The 18,913-nt window shown below is 40.1% G+C and overlaps 1 protein-coding gene across 8 annotated transcripts in view; it reads left to right on the top strand.

Moving 5' to 3' along the window:
* neo1a (neogenin 1a) overlaps window positions 1–18,913 on the top strand; it is a 216,606-nt gene that overhangs the window by 133,347 nt on the left and 64,346 nt on the right. For all 8 annotated transcript variants that reach the window (XM_042491097.1, XM_042491123.1, XM_042491083.1 and 5 more), the window contains exons 5-7: window positions 2,339–2,475; window positions 17,311–17,465; window positions 18,458–18,578. In XM_042491097.1, the coding sequence (XP_042347031.1) occupies window positions 2,339–2,475; window positions 17,311–17,465; window positions 18,458–18,578 (413 nt within the window). The remainder of the gene's footprint in view (window positions 1–2,338; window positions 2,476–17,310; window positions 17,466–18,457; window positions 18,579–18,913) is intronic.

Below are 18,913 nucleotides of genomic sequence, written 5' to 3'. Positions count from 1 at the left end.
TAGCCCAGAAATGTCAAAAGCAGGTTAAATACTATATTCATTAAATCTGCGTCAAACAAAAGCTTTTGTGTGAGCCTGATGTCAGGCACATTATTGCAGCCCACCACCATCAGTGAGAAAAAACCACGTTCAAAACCTCTACAAAGCATTGATCTGTAACTGCATATATCTGAGTTTCTCATTTTCCAGGCACTAAAGTTTGCTCGTTTAAGACAGTAAGTCTCTCCAACCCGAAGCTGAAGTGTTAGCTGACTATTATACTTCTATGTGAAGTTAATAGTGTATTTTATCTCTACAATACAAGTGAAACAGTGATGTCATTTCAGTGACAGCAGGTCGAGTGCCACTCGAATGCTCCACTCCAGCACAGACAGACAGGCAGATGGTCTCAATGCCAAAGCTGCCAGAACGAGTCAGGGAGAGAAACAGGAGCTCGAATTGAAAAGCTCGAGCTAGTCAGCAGTTTAAAACTAAATCAACCTGATGCATAGAGTTGTTTGCCTCAGTGCACTCTCTCTACCTCTGCATGTATCCTCACTCCTCTGCGCAAAAACTATTATGCACTGATCTGGCTTTCCTCAGTCGCATCTCACTCGCTGTTGCCCTCTTTGAATTTTTATCCTCCTCAGCCGGCTCTTGCTTTCCTCTCTGTTTCTCTCCTTCTGAATGCAGAGTTCTCGCTGTAAGCTATTGATTTCTGTTTTCTTTCCTCTCAGCCTCCTCCTACTCCCATGCTCCAGTGGTTGTTGAATCAAGCCAGCGCTTGGCCACAGACTGCTTCCCCCCTGGGCCTACTGGGAAAATCAAAGATGGGACTGTTTAAAATGGAGGAGGGTCACCGGTTCAATAAGAGGCTATTCAAATAGATATACGATTATATTTTTGGATTAGGCGTGAATAGTTTAGAATAATAAATATTTAAGATTGCCTAGCCTGAAATGACTGATGTTAGTTCTGTCTGCACCACTCTGTGTTGCAATATGTAAATACATACATTTTACACATGAAAAGATTACATTTCATAATGATTTAACTGTGGGGAAATATATATATAATCGGAAGTTCTAGCACACCGCAAAGTGAATGATACTCGGAGCATGTATGAGAAAATAAATTCTCAAAATGTTTAGAGGTTGTGAACCTTCAATGATAATTTTGCTCTGGATATGATCACCACGGGCAATACTGGATGAAAAGAAACAATAGTTCAAGGATGCTTAACTTGCTTTGCTTGGGGGCCGCTTTTGCAAAATGACAAGAGGTCAGAGGTCAGTCGCAGTAGTCCCATACATGTTTCTGTGATTTTAGGATGTCTTTAGGTTTCTAGGATTTTAGGATCTGTCCAGGATTCTAGGGCAATTGTAGGATTTTACAATGTTTCAAGGATATTAGGACACTTCTAGGTTTCTAGGATTGTAGGACATTTCTAGGATTTTAGGATGTTTTTAGGATTTTAGCACGATTGTAGGATTTTGGTGCAGGGGCTTGCAGGGGTTCCTCTACTGGCAATTTTTTGGGGATTAAAAAAACTCTATTTTGATGCTTTTATGGAATCTTGTACCTTATATATACTAAAAGTACAACAACAATTTCCAGTGAAAATCACATTATGTTTATTGTGAATCAGAAATGGTTCGGGGGCCACCCGGCACCATATCGGGGGCCAGATTTGGCCCGCGGGCCGTAAGTTGAGTATCACTGCATTCGTTCTTTAAGTCAGAATCTCTCTCCTCAGTGTTGGATGGTTGTGTTGCTTTTTTGTGTATGCACGTCAGCTCACTTTATTAACAGCTGGTTAAAAGAGAAACAGAACATTTGTTACACAACTGCAGAAGTGACACTCAACACAAACTATGACAAGCCCCAACTGTAGCTTCAGTCCGACATGTATTTTTTAACGGTATTAGTTTATGCAAGTTGTCCATAAATCATGATTGCAGTTATATCTGCCTTTAGGATCTTTTATTTATTCAGAGAGTTGTTAAAAGGTGACAGAGCGAAGGAGGCGAGGAGGAGACCAGGAGTCAACCTCAGGCCAGTAGGTTAACATGGAGCTCCAGGGGCTGTGACTTTTACTACTCAGTGCAGTGAGCTGAATGAGCGGGAAGGGAATATGCTTCATGGAAGTGAGCTGTTATGGCTTTTTACATATTTTACCAGTCTGTTTTTTTTTTTTTTTTTAAAGTACAGGGCGATGAGGCCCAAGGTTTCCTGCATGTGGTGTTGACAGTGTGCCATCTAGAGCAGCCCCAAAGGTCATGAATACTGTTTTTAAAAAGGAATCAAGATGAAGGACTTTTGCACAGTCACACCTAACTTTGTGTCTTTGTGTCTCCAGTGAGGGTCGTGTGGAGCTGCTGGGAGGAGGAAGTATCCAGATCTTAAATCTCACAGAGGAGGATGCTGGCATCTACACCTGCATGGCGGACAATGCTAACACAACCATTGAAGCCCAAGCTCAACTCACCATACAAGGTAATGTCAACACACACATGGTCTGCCTTATTACAAATAAATACATAAACTGTATATACTGACTTTAAACACAAGATGAAGGGGAATTATTTGAAATTCACAGCATATGAGTTGTCTGAACAGGGTTCTTAACATGGCCAAGTTAGCAGCTAGAGGTGCTGACTCAGATAATTATCTGTAACTGCTGTATGAGGGAAGTGCACAGCAGCAGCGATGAGCTAGCCAGTGGGACACATACATGCACTAAGGCTCCAGCCACACTTTCCACTACCATTTCTCCTGCGAGGTTGCTCCTGCGGCTTTTAACTTGCTGCGTTACACCTATTGCATTGCTCCTGCTGCATTGCTCCTATGGCGTTGATCCTGTGGCTTTGCTTCTGCTGAGCTGCACAGCTGCCTGCTGCTATGACTACTGTATTTTCACAATTAAAAGCTTGTATTCCACTAGTTAATGGATCCATGCAAGCCACTGTCAACAACACGGCCATGCACATACTTCTCAAAATAAAGCCCTACATTAACAAATGAAGGAATTATGTCTACAGAAACGTGGCTTTTATTTTAAAACAGAAACGCTAAATATTGAATATAACAATTAATATTTATATATTTATTTAATATCTGTGACTGACAGAGTCACTGAAACTGAAGTGAAAGGATGGTATGATGTCAGTATGGTTATCAAAACACCATTCTGTTTTTGCTGAAAAAAGCACAAAGTACATGGAATGAATAGGCAATACTCAGAATCTCTGGATCGTCCACAGCTGAATAGCAGTCAAGTCGCACCTTAGCAGTGCTGCTCATGGGACACAGTGCAGCCCGGGCAAAACATGCACATATGGCTGAACTGGATACAACAACAAATAATAGAGAAGCTTGCATAATAACACTCATAGAGGGACTCCATTCTGTCTTAACATAGCAAATCGAGGTTTGCTGCTATATTAATGCTCTGAATGTTGCATCCAGAACCTATGATTCAGGCTTTCATAGTTACAAGTCAGCCAATCTTTGAACACAGTCATGGCTTTACTCTTTGGAGTAAATTAGGAACAAAGTGACAGCACAGGCTGAATTTAAGGCAGAGATTGAAGTTCAGTGAAGATGCATTAGTTAGCAAGGAGAGTGCAGTGGTTGAGAGCTGAAAACAGTTTCATTTCGTCTGATTATGTTTGCAATGAGCTTATTAAATGCCCACAGGACTCATATCCCAGACCCGAAACAAAGCCACCGACATCTTAGTTTGAAATGAAATGAACAAGGTGTTTTCTGCATGCAAACTATGTCGAGGTGCACAGGCAGGTAACTAAGCTCCGTGGAAAAAAAGGAAATGTTTTTGTAGATTTACTGTGAGGCAGTGTTGAAAGTGAGTAATATATTCAGCATAAATAGCATATAGAGTGTTTGTACTTGTTTATATCTGCCGTTTCACATAACTCCACCCCACACAGGAATAACAGAAAGATTTGAGCTGCATGTATTGCTTGCAGGAGAAAGATGTGAATTAGAAGAGACTGAAAGAGTAGCTGGCAGTTACCAGACAGCACAGTGAAACTGCACATATACACCTCTGAAATAGAAGTACCACACTGTGGCTTTTCTCTATTGTGTGTCCAAATACATTTATCCACACAAGTCGCACTTATATATCAAATAAATGGAACTCAAAAATAATAAGCATTGCTATTTGAACTGTTCATTTTCAGCAATAGTGCACACATTTGTGGGCTTCAGGTGGAAATGATGTCTGTTCTGCATCTAACTTGAGGTCATTCTGTGAAGGAACTGCTGATTCTGTGGCATTTATCTCTCAGGAATTCAGTGTTGATGAGCAAATTGAAATTCTAGACATACATTATTTATTTTAGACATATTTTTTCCGAGCATTAATTATCACACTTACAGGCAACAGCTGCTATTTCCCCAAGTGAATGCTGACTAATCTTCGCTTTCAAACTCCTACTTTAACCTAATTTGTGCAACACTGGTCTATAATAAATACATTATAAAGTGCTGTGTGTCGAGGTGCAAAATACAAAAATAATGCATATAAAATCTTAAAAAACCCAACTGCAATATATGATGTGACCAGTGAGACCTGCACTAATATTATGCACCATAAAAAATTACAAACAACCAGCACTTAAAATTATCATGACAAATTGTCAATAATCAGAGCCCTATGCAAGATGAATTTTTTATTATTATTACATTTTTCCATCACAATGTCTTCATCAGCCTTTCTCCTCCCAATCATTCGTACAACTTGTCTCTGAAAATGTCTTCGTTCCTAAAGCACAAAAACAACACACAGATGTTAACTATTTTGGACACTATCTTCTGCGGCTCATGTGGAGACATTAAGTGAACTACGTGAAAATTGAGCAACGATGAAACAAATTGAACACAGTATATCCACATGCTGCACAGGGTTGACACAACAAGCAAAAATGATGCATAACATTGTTTACAGGGTCCTTCCAAATCCTTACAAAGTCTCTTAAGGCTTTGCATTCATTAGTGGAAAATAAAGCCTTAATTGCTATTGAAATGTCTCGAATCAGTCTTTCAAAACTCTTAAAATGCTAAGTAATACAAAGTAGTTTTTTTCTGACTTTCTGAATTTCAAAATAGGCAAACTGGTGATGTCTATCTTTCTGAAATAATTTACCAAATGCCTCTAACGGTAATGTCACGCAGATTAGGATAGTGGAACCAACTACACTCACGTGTTGTTTTTGTTCGGAGCAGAGGATCCACTGCCTGCTAGATAGCTTTCACTGTGCCCTGGATAATGTGCGGAAAGGAAAATTCAATGAAAACTGGCTCTATAACCATGATTTTGTGGCTGAAACCAGTACAAGGCAATAAATTTGAGGCTCAGTGTACTTTATGCAGAAAAGTTTTTCAAACTCAGTTTGGAAACGAGGTAGAGTGAGAAACAAAAAAATCACCAAGGAAACACACTGCCAAACACAAGGTGTTTACCAAAAAAGTAATGATTTCTGTTACATCTTAAACAAATGTTTCCTTAACCCAACATAATGTTGGTTCCGGTTTTTTTTTGTCTCTAATTTTACTTTCATTTTAATTATAAATGGCATTAAAAGTCTTAAGTCTTGACTCTAACCTGCCTTAAGCGGTAGGAACCTGTTTATTTTTTAACTATGCTTAAAAGGAAAATGACATCTCTAATTTTGTTATTTGTGGAGGTGCTAAAACTGAGCAGGTCACTTTATGGTTGAATCTCATAGGAATTAAATTTAAGTTGTTGATGTTGGTGGTTCAGAAGTTAAAGACAATCACATCTTCCAACTGTAGAAGTCCAAAGTAATGTGGAGCTACATCACTATTCACAGATGTACCAACTTAGAACATAAATATACATAAATATTAACATCTGTGCATCAGAAAATGGTGAGAAAAGTCTTACTTACTCATTTAAAATCATGTTTCACACACAGTTTCAGACACACCCACTGTAATCGCTTTGTAATTATTGTTGCCAGACTTCGTGTTGGTGAGGAAAATTACACATGAACACAAACTCGTCATGTGTGCTTGTACACTTTTCCCAGGTGAAGCAGGTCAACAGGATTTGGTGTGAAATAACTTTAGAATGGGGGAAACACCCCGAGGCTCATTCCCGGGTTCATTGCATTTCACACGCGGACACATCGTGCCATGACTCCCATCTCTTTCTTCCCCCAAATCCCTTCATCTCTCCATCACCCCCTCCACCACTCTTTCATCATGTCCCGTCGCTCACTGTGATTAAAGGAGACAGTAATGGAAAATCGGATCAGGTCACAGGAGGACATCTGACTTCACTCGTTTTCAGTCTTCAAGTCTTGTCCACCAAATTCTCGCTGAAATCCCTCATGTCTCTGACCCGACCCCTGCCAGCCGTCACCTTTAATGTGACAGGACTGCGGAGGATTGGTCAGCGCTCTCAGAATATTGTTGAAAGACATCAGTCATTGTAATACAATAAAACCATTCGATTAGATCCCGTGCCGTTGACTCACAGGCCTAATTGCATTTGCTTCATCCAGATTCATGAAGAAACCAGATTGTGCCATTGATTTGCTCCCTTGACAACAGAAGTGACACTTGAAAGGTCAATTGATTCCCTCAAGAAGTTGTTTCGCTTGTAAAAGAGGCTCGTACAAATCAGTGTGGCATAAATCTATACCAACATCAAAACAACGTTTTTTTCTATGATTGACTGCTTCTGAAAACACCTCAGGGCCTGTTTTGCTGCAGTAACAAGGAGAAATTGTGTGTTTATAGCGAGTGGCTTTTCATAAACACTGGACAGTTTGTGCTGAGGAAAGATGCAGAGAGTCAGCTGGGGATTTGATACGGTGAAACATTGTTAGGTTTCGCCTGGAGATAGCTTGGGGGTTTGTGATGCAGCTGGTGCTCATCTGTAGAGGGAGAGATGCATGGGGGCTGCAGCAGGTGCGCACACACACACACACACACACACACACACACACACAGATACACACAAGGATGCATACATAATGATCTCACACAAGGTCAATTATGCACTTACTCTACACACCTGTATGCATTCACTACCTGCAGATTGAACCATTATTCAAATGTCAAACCTCCCTCAGTGACTCCTCAGTTAACTTAAGTCTCCTTGGTTGCTACTCTTCACCTAGAATACTTCTTAACTTTCTTTTTTCAGTCAATACACTTTGGTGACTTCTACATTATGTAATATTTGTTAGAACAAAGTTGTTTAATTTGTAGATTTACAATGCCCTAAAAAATTCGATTTAGTAGTAAAAGTACATGGATGTTTCTGAAAATGTAATGTGAATCATTAAGTTACGATCCACTCAGATCTCTTAAATAATCAAGTTAATACTAGTTACAACAGTCTTAAACTGCACCGTGTGGATTATCCAGTACCAAGGCCAGCCACTAAAAAACCTTGGGTCACAGGATCCCCCCAACTTTGTATTTTGAGTATGTAAAAAAGATTTAGAGAAAATCACACAAGACATCACATTTAACTTTATAAGGATATAAGGCAGCCCAAGTTAATAAGATAGAATATAACATAAGTAAAATATGAAGTCTGGACCATGTAAGTAGAATGAGAGTAGATGGGACATTCCCATTCAAAGCACTGAACTTTTCTGTGCACCATTTCCACTGCTAAGAATTGTGACTGTTGCTTTGTAGCAGGCTAACTTTCACACAAACGGATTTGCAGCAAGTCGCCATCTCACTGAGGTGAGGTTTTGAAGTAACAACCAAGTGAGCAGTGGAGTAGTGTGAAGAATGGAGAGTTATCTTTTCTGCACTTTCTTTGTTGATTACTGGCCAAGACTACATAATGAGCATCAACAAGGGACAGACAAAAAAAAAGCTGCCTGCTCAGTGTGTATGGTAGGACAAAACGGAGTTAAACTACAGAGGGGTGATGCACTTTATGGCTCCATTGATGTGGGTTGTCACCATAATAACTAATAACAATCGACTTTTTTTTTTTTAACTAGCTGAATGACCATGGCAAACAGTTCAATGTCTGTTCTCTTCTCATTCTGTTTTTATGGTCTGGACAGAAAAGTGGGGCTGCAAGCCTCTTTCAGATAAGATTTCACCTGGGCAGAACTTAACATATCCGCACTACGGTTCATATGACATTTAAAGAATAGACACCCCTGCTGGTTACGTTTGGTTTAAGAAAAGAGTCATGGTTTGTTTAGGAAAGTAAATTTTGGTAGGTTATCTTTAGGAAAGGAAAACTGGTTGGGCATCGTCAAGTTACATACTTGACATAGGGTTGAGCACAAACACCAATCTTTTGGGGAAAGTCCTGTGTTTGTTTGACCCATCCACTGCCCCAACCTGCATCCTCATAGCAATGTTCACTTTCTATGTTTTGTTCTTTACTCCCTTTAGCACATTCGTCACGACTGCAGCCTTGATTACGCTAATTAAATATGAATTCTGATGCACTAATTTTCATAGGTATAAATACAAACAGTGCATGAGAACAGCCTGCAGAGCTTTGTAGCAAACAATAGCAATATGTTGCTTAACTGACCGTTTTCCATGTTCTCAAAAATCTTAAACATTCGGCTGCAAAGCTTTTATGGACAAAACAACAGAATGAACAGGGAAACCTATTTGCAATATGAAATGATGTACAAACAGCCTCAGTAAAGATAATGTCAGCGGCTGTCAGAAATAAGCAATAGGTATCCCAGAGCAGCGTGTGCCGTATCTTTTTTATTAAATATTATCTAAGTGCCAGAGAGATAAAGAGGATTACAGCCGGTATTTGCGTAGACACAAACACAATCTGGCATTGTGTTGAAGTTAAAGTTTTTCTTTTAAGACAATGGAACTCCAGGCAGTTTTGAAAAATGTCAGACTCTTAAAAAAAATATATATATATGTTACGGTAACATTTAAGTCATCCTTCCTCTTGTATCACATGGAGGATTTTGTGATTATTACAGTATGTTTGTTCTCTGTTTAGTGTGACTTTGCAGTGACATCTCACCCTCTATTAGAGCTGGAAACAGGATAAATGAGGCCAAAGGAGGGAGCAGCTTCTGATTATGGTCTTCCATGACAGGGGCACCTCCCAGACCTGGACTCTCTCTGTGTGTGTGTGTGTGTGTGTGTGTGTGTGTGTGTGTGTGTGTGTGTTTAAAGGACTGAAATAGTCTCTCCACTAACATGTATGTTCCCACTTTTATGGGGCTCTGAGTGAGTGGCCCTCATCTATCACGGCCCCATGCTATCGTGTCATCAACTTAATTGTTCTTTCCATGTGCAGCACTCACATGCAGGAAATCCCTGCCCTCTGTAAAAGTTCCATGTCTCTCCTATGAGCTGAGGATTTATAACCACAGGCAGACAGGAGGAGCGTTGTTGCCTTGTTATAGAGAAGAGCAAAAATAGACAGACATGAAACCCTGGATATGCTACATTTCAGCTCACAGTTGTACCTTCTTCTTTACTGTCTTGTTGCAAGAAAAAGTAAGACTTTGGTTGTATATCATATCTACATACTCAGTAAACACCTAACTTTAACTTTTGAAACCCTAAATTATATCACTTTTGTTTTGCTGTTGTCAGACATCTTTCACAACTATTTAAACAGTGTAACCCCGAACAAGTTGGTCCAATTTCTTAAAGAAACATGGGGAAAAAAGCAATAACAAACTTGCTAAGAACTGTTGAACCCATTGCAAGAAATTTGTAGATTTTGAAATTAAAAAAACTAGGGAAATTGTCTGGGAAACAAATAAAATAAGCTAGGGGAAAAATGTTAAGAATAATCATAATTTTTGTATGTCTCAGAATTATTACAATGTTTAAGCACTTTTTTCCAAGTTTTGTTGCCCTGTTTTTTTAATTACTTTTCCATGTTTTTGTTTGTTTTATTTCTTTTTCTATTTATTAATTTCTTTATTACACATTTTTGTTCCTCATGTTTTTTTTCTTTTTCTGCTTTATATCTTTTGGGTCATTTATTCTTCTTTCCATGTTTTAGAAAGAAGTCAAACCAATATGCTCGGGTTTTAGAGGGTTAACTTGACAAAAATCAAAGCATGTTGAAAATGCTGTGTTTTTTTTTTTTTTTAACTGTGCCCAAAGCATTTTTTCCCACAATGGTGAAATAGTTTTTTTATGATGCATGGAATAATTAGAGATCTGATAAGATCTTGTGGATATTTTTACTTTAGCACATCATCTTCCTGCCCTCCCGTCAGTGTCACAGAGCAGCTACATTCTGGCTGTAATAAAAAGAAACTTTCCATCTAGCTATTAAAAGACCACTAATCTGACAAGAAACAGCACCCACAGGCACACACACCTTTTCCCTTTTTTCACAGGGGGTATTGTCTCACCCAGTGGGGCGTGTGGAGGTGTCTGATTTCCTTCTCCACCCTGTCTTGTTTCTGCATTTGTTTTCTATTTATTTCAAATGGGCATGACACAAAGAACATGCAAGTAGTGTTTTACTGTGTGTTTTATTGAGCCTGTGCTCTCGCAGAGACGTTGTGTTGGTAGGTCCCATGTTGCTGCATCTGCTGCGGGGGACACAGTCCAGCTCGGCCCACCTTACCAGGTGTTTGAGTGGGCAGCAGCGTCTGACAGGCGTTACTCAGCCTGTCCAACTGTAAAATGAACTCACTGAGTCATCCATGCATGAAAAAGTTGGCACCAATCCCCATTAGGAAAATATGATGAAGTGGTAACATTTTATGTCCAAAAAATCAAAAATCAACCTCACTGTGGCATCATAATGTTCTACAAAAACACTTTTCTGGCCATTACTCAGTATCATAACTCAGGAACAGAAGGTGAAACATTTGTCTGGATACTGAATAGGTGATTCGAATCTTTGGTGCCCACATTGAAACTGTCCTTATCATATAGGTTGAAGATGTGTGTGAAGCATCTACAATTAAGAATTTTTAGTTCCTTTACAGCAGCATCCATATTTGAAGTATTGTCTGCTGTCATAGATTCATATGAGTCTGGACGGACATGGATCTAAACTTTAACTTGACTAGTCGCTGGAGGCAAACAACTGTGAGTCTGTTGTACCAGTTTAGAAATAAAGGAGTTTTCTTTAACGAGAATATTGTCATGACGTGCATGTCATCCAGTGATCGATGCACCAGACTCCCAGGGATGCTCTTGTTATACTTGATAATAATGAATACATGTTATAATTAAATACACTGTACATAATATACAGTTTAAAGGGATAGTTAAGGATTTTTGAAGTGGGGCTGTATTAGATACTACGCATAGTCAGTGTATTACATACAGTAGCTGGCAGGAGCCGAGCTCCTGGGGTTCACAGAGGTTCATATCACATTTTGATGCCGACTGTAAGTATCTTAGTATCTGATACAGCCCCACTTCAAAAATCTGTCCCTTTAATGGTCAAAGCAATTGGTTTTTTTTTTGTCGTGTTTTCAATACGCTTCCTACAGGAGTTTGAGTCTTAACAATCTGCTTTAGAGCTCTATTCTACAGAAAATTGATCTTTGATAAAAGCACCGTGCAGAGGAAGCTTCGCCTTCAACGCCTCTATGTGCCGTAACCAAACCATACAAGTGCTCTTTGTTTCAGCATTTCACGGACAATCTCAGGCCTCTGCTTTCAATCAATTCCAGTCATTTTGAAACCATCAGAGTGAGTCAACTGAAAGCATCCAGAGACTGAGCTCCCTCTCAATGAGTCTGCCTCTATCAGGACGTTATGCTCTCCTCGATGGCTAGGAAAGCAAATACCGAGCATCTTTCTTGCCTTACTGCTGAAGCTGTTTGTTTTGGCCGGGATTAAGAGTAAAGCTGTTATCTTTGGAAGAGCAGGACGGGTAATTAGCGCAGTCCGAGTTCCACTTGCCCTCGGAGTAAACCCTGACTGCCCAAGAGCTATTGTTTAACTTTATGAAGCTGACTGGACTTCGGCCAAGCTTACAAAATAGAAAAATGTCTTTTTGCAGCTTTAACAGTCTCACATTAGGCCTTGATAAATGACTGCTGTAGCCCAAATGTCGGAGAATTTAAAGATTTTGACTCATCCTAGCAATAGTACACCGACTGCTACAGCTCCTTTTTTTCCCAGCTTTTTCACTTTGATATGTCACCATTTGTATCAGTAGATAGAGGCTGGGCTTTTTTCCCCTCAGAATGTCTCCTTTCAGTGTATTCCTAGCTACCAGTGAGGCTTTAAGTAAAGTAATCTGCCCAGAATCCCTTTAGGAATCCTATGGGGTCTTGTTTTAACAAGCTCACAGTCAGACACACACATGACCTTTTTGTGGCCCTCTTTTAGTAGTTCACTGGAGTCAGTGTAAGTCTGCATTAAAGCTGCTTTTACTAAGCTACAGGCTAGAGAGATAATACCGGCCCCAAAGAACTGCCATCAGACTTCTTTCGGCTATTCGCCCTCCTTTATACTTGTTTCGATGTTGTTTTTTTTCTCCCTCTTTTGCGTATCTGCCTTTCCTTTGTTGTTTTTCAGTCTCTGTTGGATTTCTCTTTCATTAGGGGGTGGTTTTTATGTTCCAATTTAAGTCAGCCTGCTTGGACACACTCCAGCTTTAGAGCTGAGCGTGTGTGTCTGTGAACTGGAGAGTGAAGGAAAACAAGGGACATGTGACGTCATTCACATGTTTATGAAGAGACATATTTTTAGTCCTGGACTTGGATTAATCAGTCGTCACCATCTCTGTCACTTACTGGATCCAAAAACTCCAAATTTGGGGAAAGGCTGCAGCCGGGGGAGAGATGATGAGAAACGTGAACAGATAAAGCGTTGCAGAGTGTGACAGGCTGAGACACCTGTCCATCAAGCAAATATGCAAGACAAGGCAAACTTATTAATGGAGCACATTTCATTACAAAGAATCCCATCTTTGTACTTTTAAAAAATCATCAAGCAAATGCCATGCAAGGATATGTTAGATATCTTAAAAAATATGTGCTAAACAGACTGTCTTTAACCCTTAAAGGCAATAACATGGACATTTTGTCATATACAAATACAATTTTACTTATAGTTAGCTATTAGGATTTAAATTTTTTTCCTGCAAAACTGTATACATTGTTTAATGAAATTTTGAACATTTCTTACCTATTATTTATTTTTGTTTCTTTAACCCTTTTTTTGTTGAAAATTAAATTCCTTTTGTTTGCATATAAAATGAAAACATTGCTTTACTCATCCCCAGTCATCGTAAAAGAATGTTTTCATTGTATGTTTCATTTGAACATTATTATGGAGCAGATTCATTGAATCTTTGTATCTCAGCAACACTGCAGTAAAGGTGAGGTTAGGTTAAGGCACAAAACCCCTTTGGTTATGTTTAGGAAAAAGATCATGTGCTGACTTAAAACACCACGTTTGGCACCACAAAAGCAGCTGGAAAAGCAGGGACAGATTGGTGAAAAAAACAAACCACATTCTGTGTCTGAAAAACACTCACGTTCACTGACAAAACACCCAGGTCCTGGTCACGAATGTTGCTGGGAAATGTTGTGATGTGCGACTAAAAAACAACCAGGTTTGCTTAGAAAACACACAGGTTGAGTCACAAACCCCATTGGAAATACTGCAAAAAACAACCGTTTTTGTTGTTTGTCGGTCTCGAACAGTGGTAGTGGGTTTAACTTGACAGGTGTCTGGCCTACGTGTCACATGATCCGCCATTCCCGCCAACTCCAGATAGCAAAATCCACCCATATACTTTGTCACTTTAAAAATGCTGATATGATATGTGTGGTATGTTCAAGTGTAACATATTTTTGGTTTGCAGAAATGTACAATGCAAATACTTTCTTCAGATGACTGGGGTGCCTTACTGCACTACCAGTGGTTTAAAAAAAACACTGGTTTCTTCAGGGTTAGGGTTATGAATCACTTATTTCTAGGAAGAAGTTGGATTATTCACATAATCTGTGGTGCTTCAAAGAACAGGTGGTGTTTGCAGCTTTTCTCCACATCATTTTGCAAATGTGACTAACTCCACCTTTGCATATGCATGTTTCATGCTGTAAACAGCCAATTAAAGAAGGTCAAAAGAAATGTTGCATTGAGAATCACCCACCACAGAATCACACACACACACACACACACACACACACACACACACACACACACACACACACACACACACACAATTACCCTGACACACACGTCACCCTCTGTTGAGTCCTGAAAGCTTCCTCTACCCCCACCGCCTGAGCCTTATTGGTATATTTAGGCATTTCTACTCATTGCTCAGTCCAATAGGTTCCAAATGTCTGAACTCCATTTAGAGAAAATGGTGCATGTCTGCTCAGATGGAGAGAGAGAGAGAGGGAGGGAGGGAGAGAGAGGGAGGGGAGGCTGGAGATGGAGAGATAAACAGGGAGTTATAGGAAGATTAAGAGTCAGGGGAAAAATGAGAGACTGAAACGGAGTGAGAGATAAAGAGAGCCGCTGGGTACCAGTCACCATCAAAACCTGTCACCAGCAAACCTCACTAGGGGGGCGTGCACACACATACACACACACACACACACACACGCACACACACACACACACACAAAATATATATATATATGTACATAAGAATTGCAGTGTAATGCAAAAAGCTGTATGAATATATAAAATGTGCACAGATTGAGACAGCCTGGACGTACAGAAACATATGTCCGCATACATAAGCAGCCACTTGCACACACACACACACACACACACACACTTGTATTCCAAACAGCAAAACACAAGAAAATCCACCCATCCACATATTGCCCGCGGGAAGGAAGTAAACACAATTATGTATAGCATATAGCACCAGTAATAACGGGGCGAAACAAGTATCCTTTTAAAATTCATTCATAGCCCGACACACACACACACACACACACACACACACACACACACACACACACACACGCACAAACAATGACTCACTGGTGTCTTAACGGTGTGTCCCTGACACACCAAAGTAAACCAAGGATTCCACCTGCCTCTGCTGCACAGCTACTAGAGGCAAATATCCAGGGGACACCACACTGTGAAACACATTATTCTCAGCTCACACATCCCTCTGCAGGGAACACCGCTACACGCACACAGAGACACACACGCACACACACAGCAGGGCGATGGCTGTCTTGACAATCATACAGTGATCCAGTCCACAAGCATCACCATCCTCATTTCCATCCGGTCGTCAATATTCGCCACAGTACAGAAAAGTCTAGACGCTCATTAAACGAGGCGAAGGGAAGGTTTCTATATTCTCTGGCGCTGTTCAGTTGTTTGACTTGTTCTGCTATATCGAGTGGTTGGAAAACTGGCATTTGGAAGTCACAGAAAAAAAAAAAGATACTATACGGCGGGCTTTAGTTTGAAACACTGCAAGGTTTTTTTTATTCTGTTACATCAAACCTGAGGGGAAACCCAACCCTGGGATACCTCTGCACTGTGAGACATGTTTCATTTGTGAGGAGAATTGTATTTTCGACTGTTAAGTTTAAGTAGGAGATTTATTACCCAGAATACATTTTTACAATCTGAGTGACAGGCATGAATTTGAAGCTGTCATTAAGGAGGTAAACCTGTGGGGATAAAAATAGCGCTCGGAGGGCAATAGTGAAAGGAGAGTCATCATGTGTGTCACTTGCACCCCCGAATATGTAAAGAGAGCTGGAAACAGCATTTGAGTCAGAGCCCCATTCATTCCTATGAAAGCTGCTCAGCGGCACATGAAGACAAAGAAGTTCAAATGATGCATATATAATACCTGGAGATTCCAATTAACCCTTTGAAACCTGAGCAAATTAGCTTGATTTCATTCTAAAACATGAGAGGAATTCAGTGAATAACTTAAAGAAAAAAAATTAAAAACATATTTTGAAATTAAAACTGCATACTAAAGCTAAGGAAAGTTAGGAAAAAAGAGAGGATACACACACGTGCTGCTCCCAGTATTTTTAGAGGAAGATACAGACAAAGCATACTTTGGGAATGTGCTTTCTCTTTGTGTGCATCTTCTCTCAAGTTGAGCCTCTCTTCCCACGTTTGTTCTATGTGCTATGTAAAAATACCAAACAGATGGACAAAGTGCATTTTAAGGTCAGGAAAATACAAACATGTCATATTGCCCACAGTGTCTGTAGCTGCACTGCCTCTTGTTTTTTAAGCTATTGTTGGTGTAGAAGTGTGCACAAAGGCAATTGTTTCTTTTGTAGATTTAATTACAAATAACTGTAATTTGAGAGTCTTAATTTTCTTTCTATTAAAGATGTGTCCCAGCAGAGTGAAGGCCAATTTGTTAACTAGCAATTTCATGCAACTGTAAATTAGCTGCAGCTACATCAAGCATATGCAGGCGACTTGACCTCACAACCTGCTCCTCTTCTGAATAAAGCCAAAAAAAAAAGGACCCCGTCCACCCACTGCTTCTAATATCCAATCAGCCCATGTGAATAACCACAAAATAGATGCTAATAACTGGCTATCACAGAGCCCAGGAGGCTGATGGCGAAGCTTGACACACTGCGACACACTTACAATACAGTCATTTAAACTGTGGTCAGCGAGGTCGCTGCTTATCGGAGAATGCACAGAGGCAGCAAAGGCACTTGTGCACGCAAACACACACACTCACACACGCACAGTCTGTCTTACTCTGTCTCTCCTCACATACACATGCAGTCCAATTATAGAGAGAGGACGAGGCCTGGGCCCTGCGCTCCCGGTGACCTTGTTCCAGGACAGATTGATGAGGCGCTGTATCACCCCAGCAGATCAAATAACTCCTTTCTGGCCCTCATTACCAGGACGAGGGCAGATCTGCAAGTGCTCGGCTTAGCTAGTGTAGCATGCTAACACACTGCACTGGTACCAAAGGAGCTGTTGTTTTTGAATAAATAAGACCATAGGTTACTGAACCTTTTTATCAAATATTCCAAGTGCTGCCATCTGCTGAAAAGGTCGCCGTTTTGTGAAAGGGTGCAGAAAATAATTGGATAAGTTGTTGTTAGATTATATTGTTTGTTGTTCTTTCCACCCTCCCTTAACTGGCAATTTGGCAGTTGGAGGGGAGGCATGGCATCACTTGTTCATTTCCTGGCAGAGACTGAAGGCTGGACTTTGATGTGCCTGGTTAGATTTGACAAATTGGTTCCTGAATTTCATGAAGAAAAGATGACACATTTTCTTCAGTCATCTCTTATTTGCTCCTTTTTTGTGAAGTATTAAGTTAGTCACACCAAATTCAATGCAATGTTTTATTTTTGATGTGCCTGACTCCTCTTTCTCATCTTTCTTTCACAGTTCCTCCTCAGTTTGTGAAGCGGCCAGACAACATTTACGCCTACGAGTCTATGGACATCATCTTTGAGTGCGAGGTTTCGGGGTCGCCAGCTCCCACCGTCAAATGGGTCAAGAATGGAGATGCTGTCATCCCCAGTGATTACTTCAAAATAATTGTACGTTAATTTGTCACTCAGTGGGATAGCTCAGATTTTTTGAAGTGGGCTTGTATGGGGTACTTTTCCATCGTCAGTGTATTGAGTACAGTAGAAGTCAGTTTGGAGTCCAACATGGAAGCTAAGCAGTCTACCGCTGTTGATGAGGGCCAGCAACAAAACCTATTTTAGCCACTTAAAAAAATCAATATCAGTTTAAGTGTAAGCTCTATTTAGTATCTATTGTCGACGCTCTACTTTGATGTCAAACAGTGATTTCTAACAAGAAAATAGAGCCATTATATCACTCTCTTTCAAGCCAGACTCGAGAAAAACAGTGATTTAACATCACTGAACACAGCAGCTGTTGGTGTACAGCTGCCTCAAACATTTAATTTCTTTGTGTTATATGTGACTTTGGCGTTTAAAAGAGTTAGTTCGGACCAAAGTCACACAGTAACAAACTAACTCACTGATTGAGGCAGCGATGGTGCAGCAGCTCCTGTGATTAGCAACTAAAATTACTGTTTTTGTCAATGGAGTCTGGTGGCTTTGACGAGAGATGGAAACGGAGGCCATTAATGGCTTCCCCATCAGAAATTACCATCTGACGATGCAGTAAAAATGTTTCAAATGTAGCATTGTAGCATTTTTTTAAGGTCAGGCTTTTTATGTGGTTAAAATCCATTTTGTTGTTGCCCCCAACACAGCAGTACATTAGCTTCCGTGTTGGACTCCTTCATGCTTCTCTGAATCTGTGACATGCTGACAAACATCTACTGTTTGTGATACACTGACGATGGACAAGTACTTTATACAAACCCACTTCAAAAAATCCAAACTAAACCTTCAAGTTGCACCTTTTTCCCTTTTCTGCACTAAAGATGCTTTCCTATCAGCAGTATATGCATGATTTTGCTTAATCTCAGTGTCAAAGTAAAATGTTTTAAATTATTTAAAAATGCCAAAATTGTTATCTATTACCAACTATTTTCTTCCTTCCTGTTTTGTAGAAGGAGCACAACCTGCAGGTCCTGGGTCTGGTCAAGTCGGACGAGGGTTTCTATCAGTGCCTCGCAGAAAATGACGCAGGCAACATCCAGTCCAGCGCCCAGCTCATCATCTTAGATCACGGTACGCCACTCACCAGGAACACTCGCTATAGTGTGCAAATCAGATGTATTAGCTCACAAGATCAAATTGATTACCGCTCGAGGAGACGACGAAAATGCACCATTGATAGAAATGCGTCATTGATGTAATATTTGGCGTCTTAGAAATGAACTGTGTATGATTAGTATAGATCAGACAGTCAGGTGCTATACAGCTGTAAATGCAAGTCTCTGTTCACAGCCATCAACACCACAAAGAACCTCGTGATTATTTCTTAGCTTTTAACAGACACACCTTCTGTGAATCTAAGTTATGGCGGCTGGAGCTGTTGAATGCAAACAAAGTCATTATTGTTT

This window comes from Plectropomus leopardus, chromosome 1, assembly GCF_008729295.1.
Source record: "Plectropomus leopardus isolate mb chromosome 1, YSFRI_Pleo_2.0, whole genome shotgun sequence".
Lineage (NCBI taxonomy): Eukaryota > Metazoa > Chordata > Actinopteri > Perciformes > Serranidae > Plectropomus > Plectropomus leopardus.
This window is presented reverse-complemented; position numbering and strand designations above follow the sequence as displayed.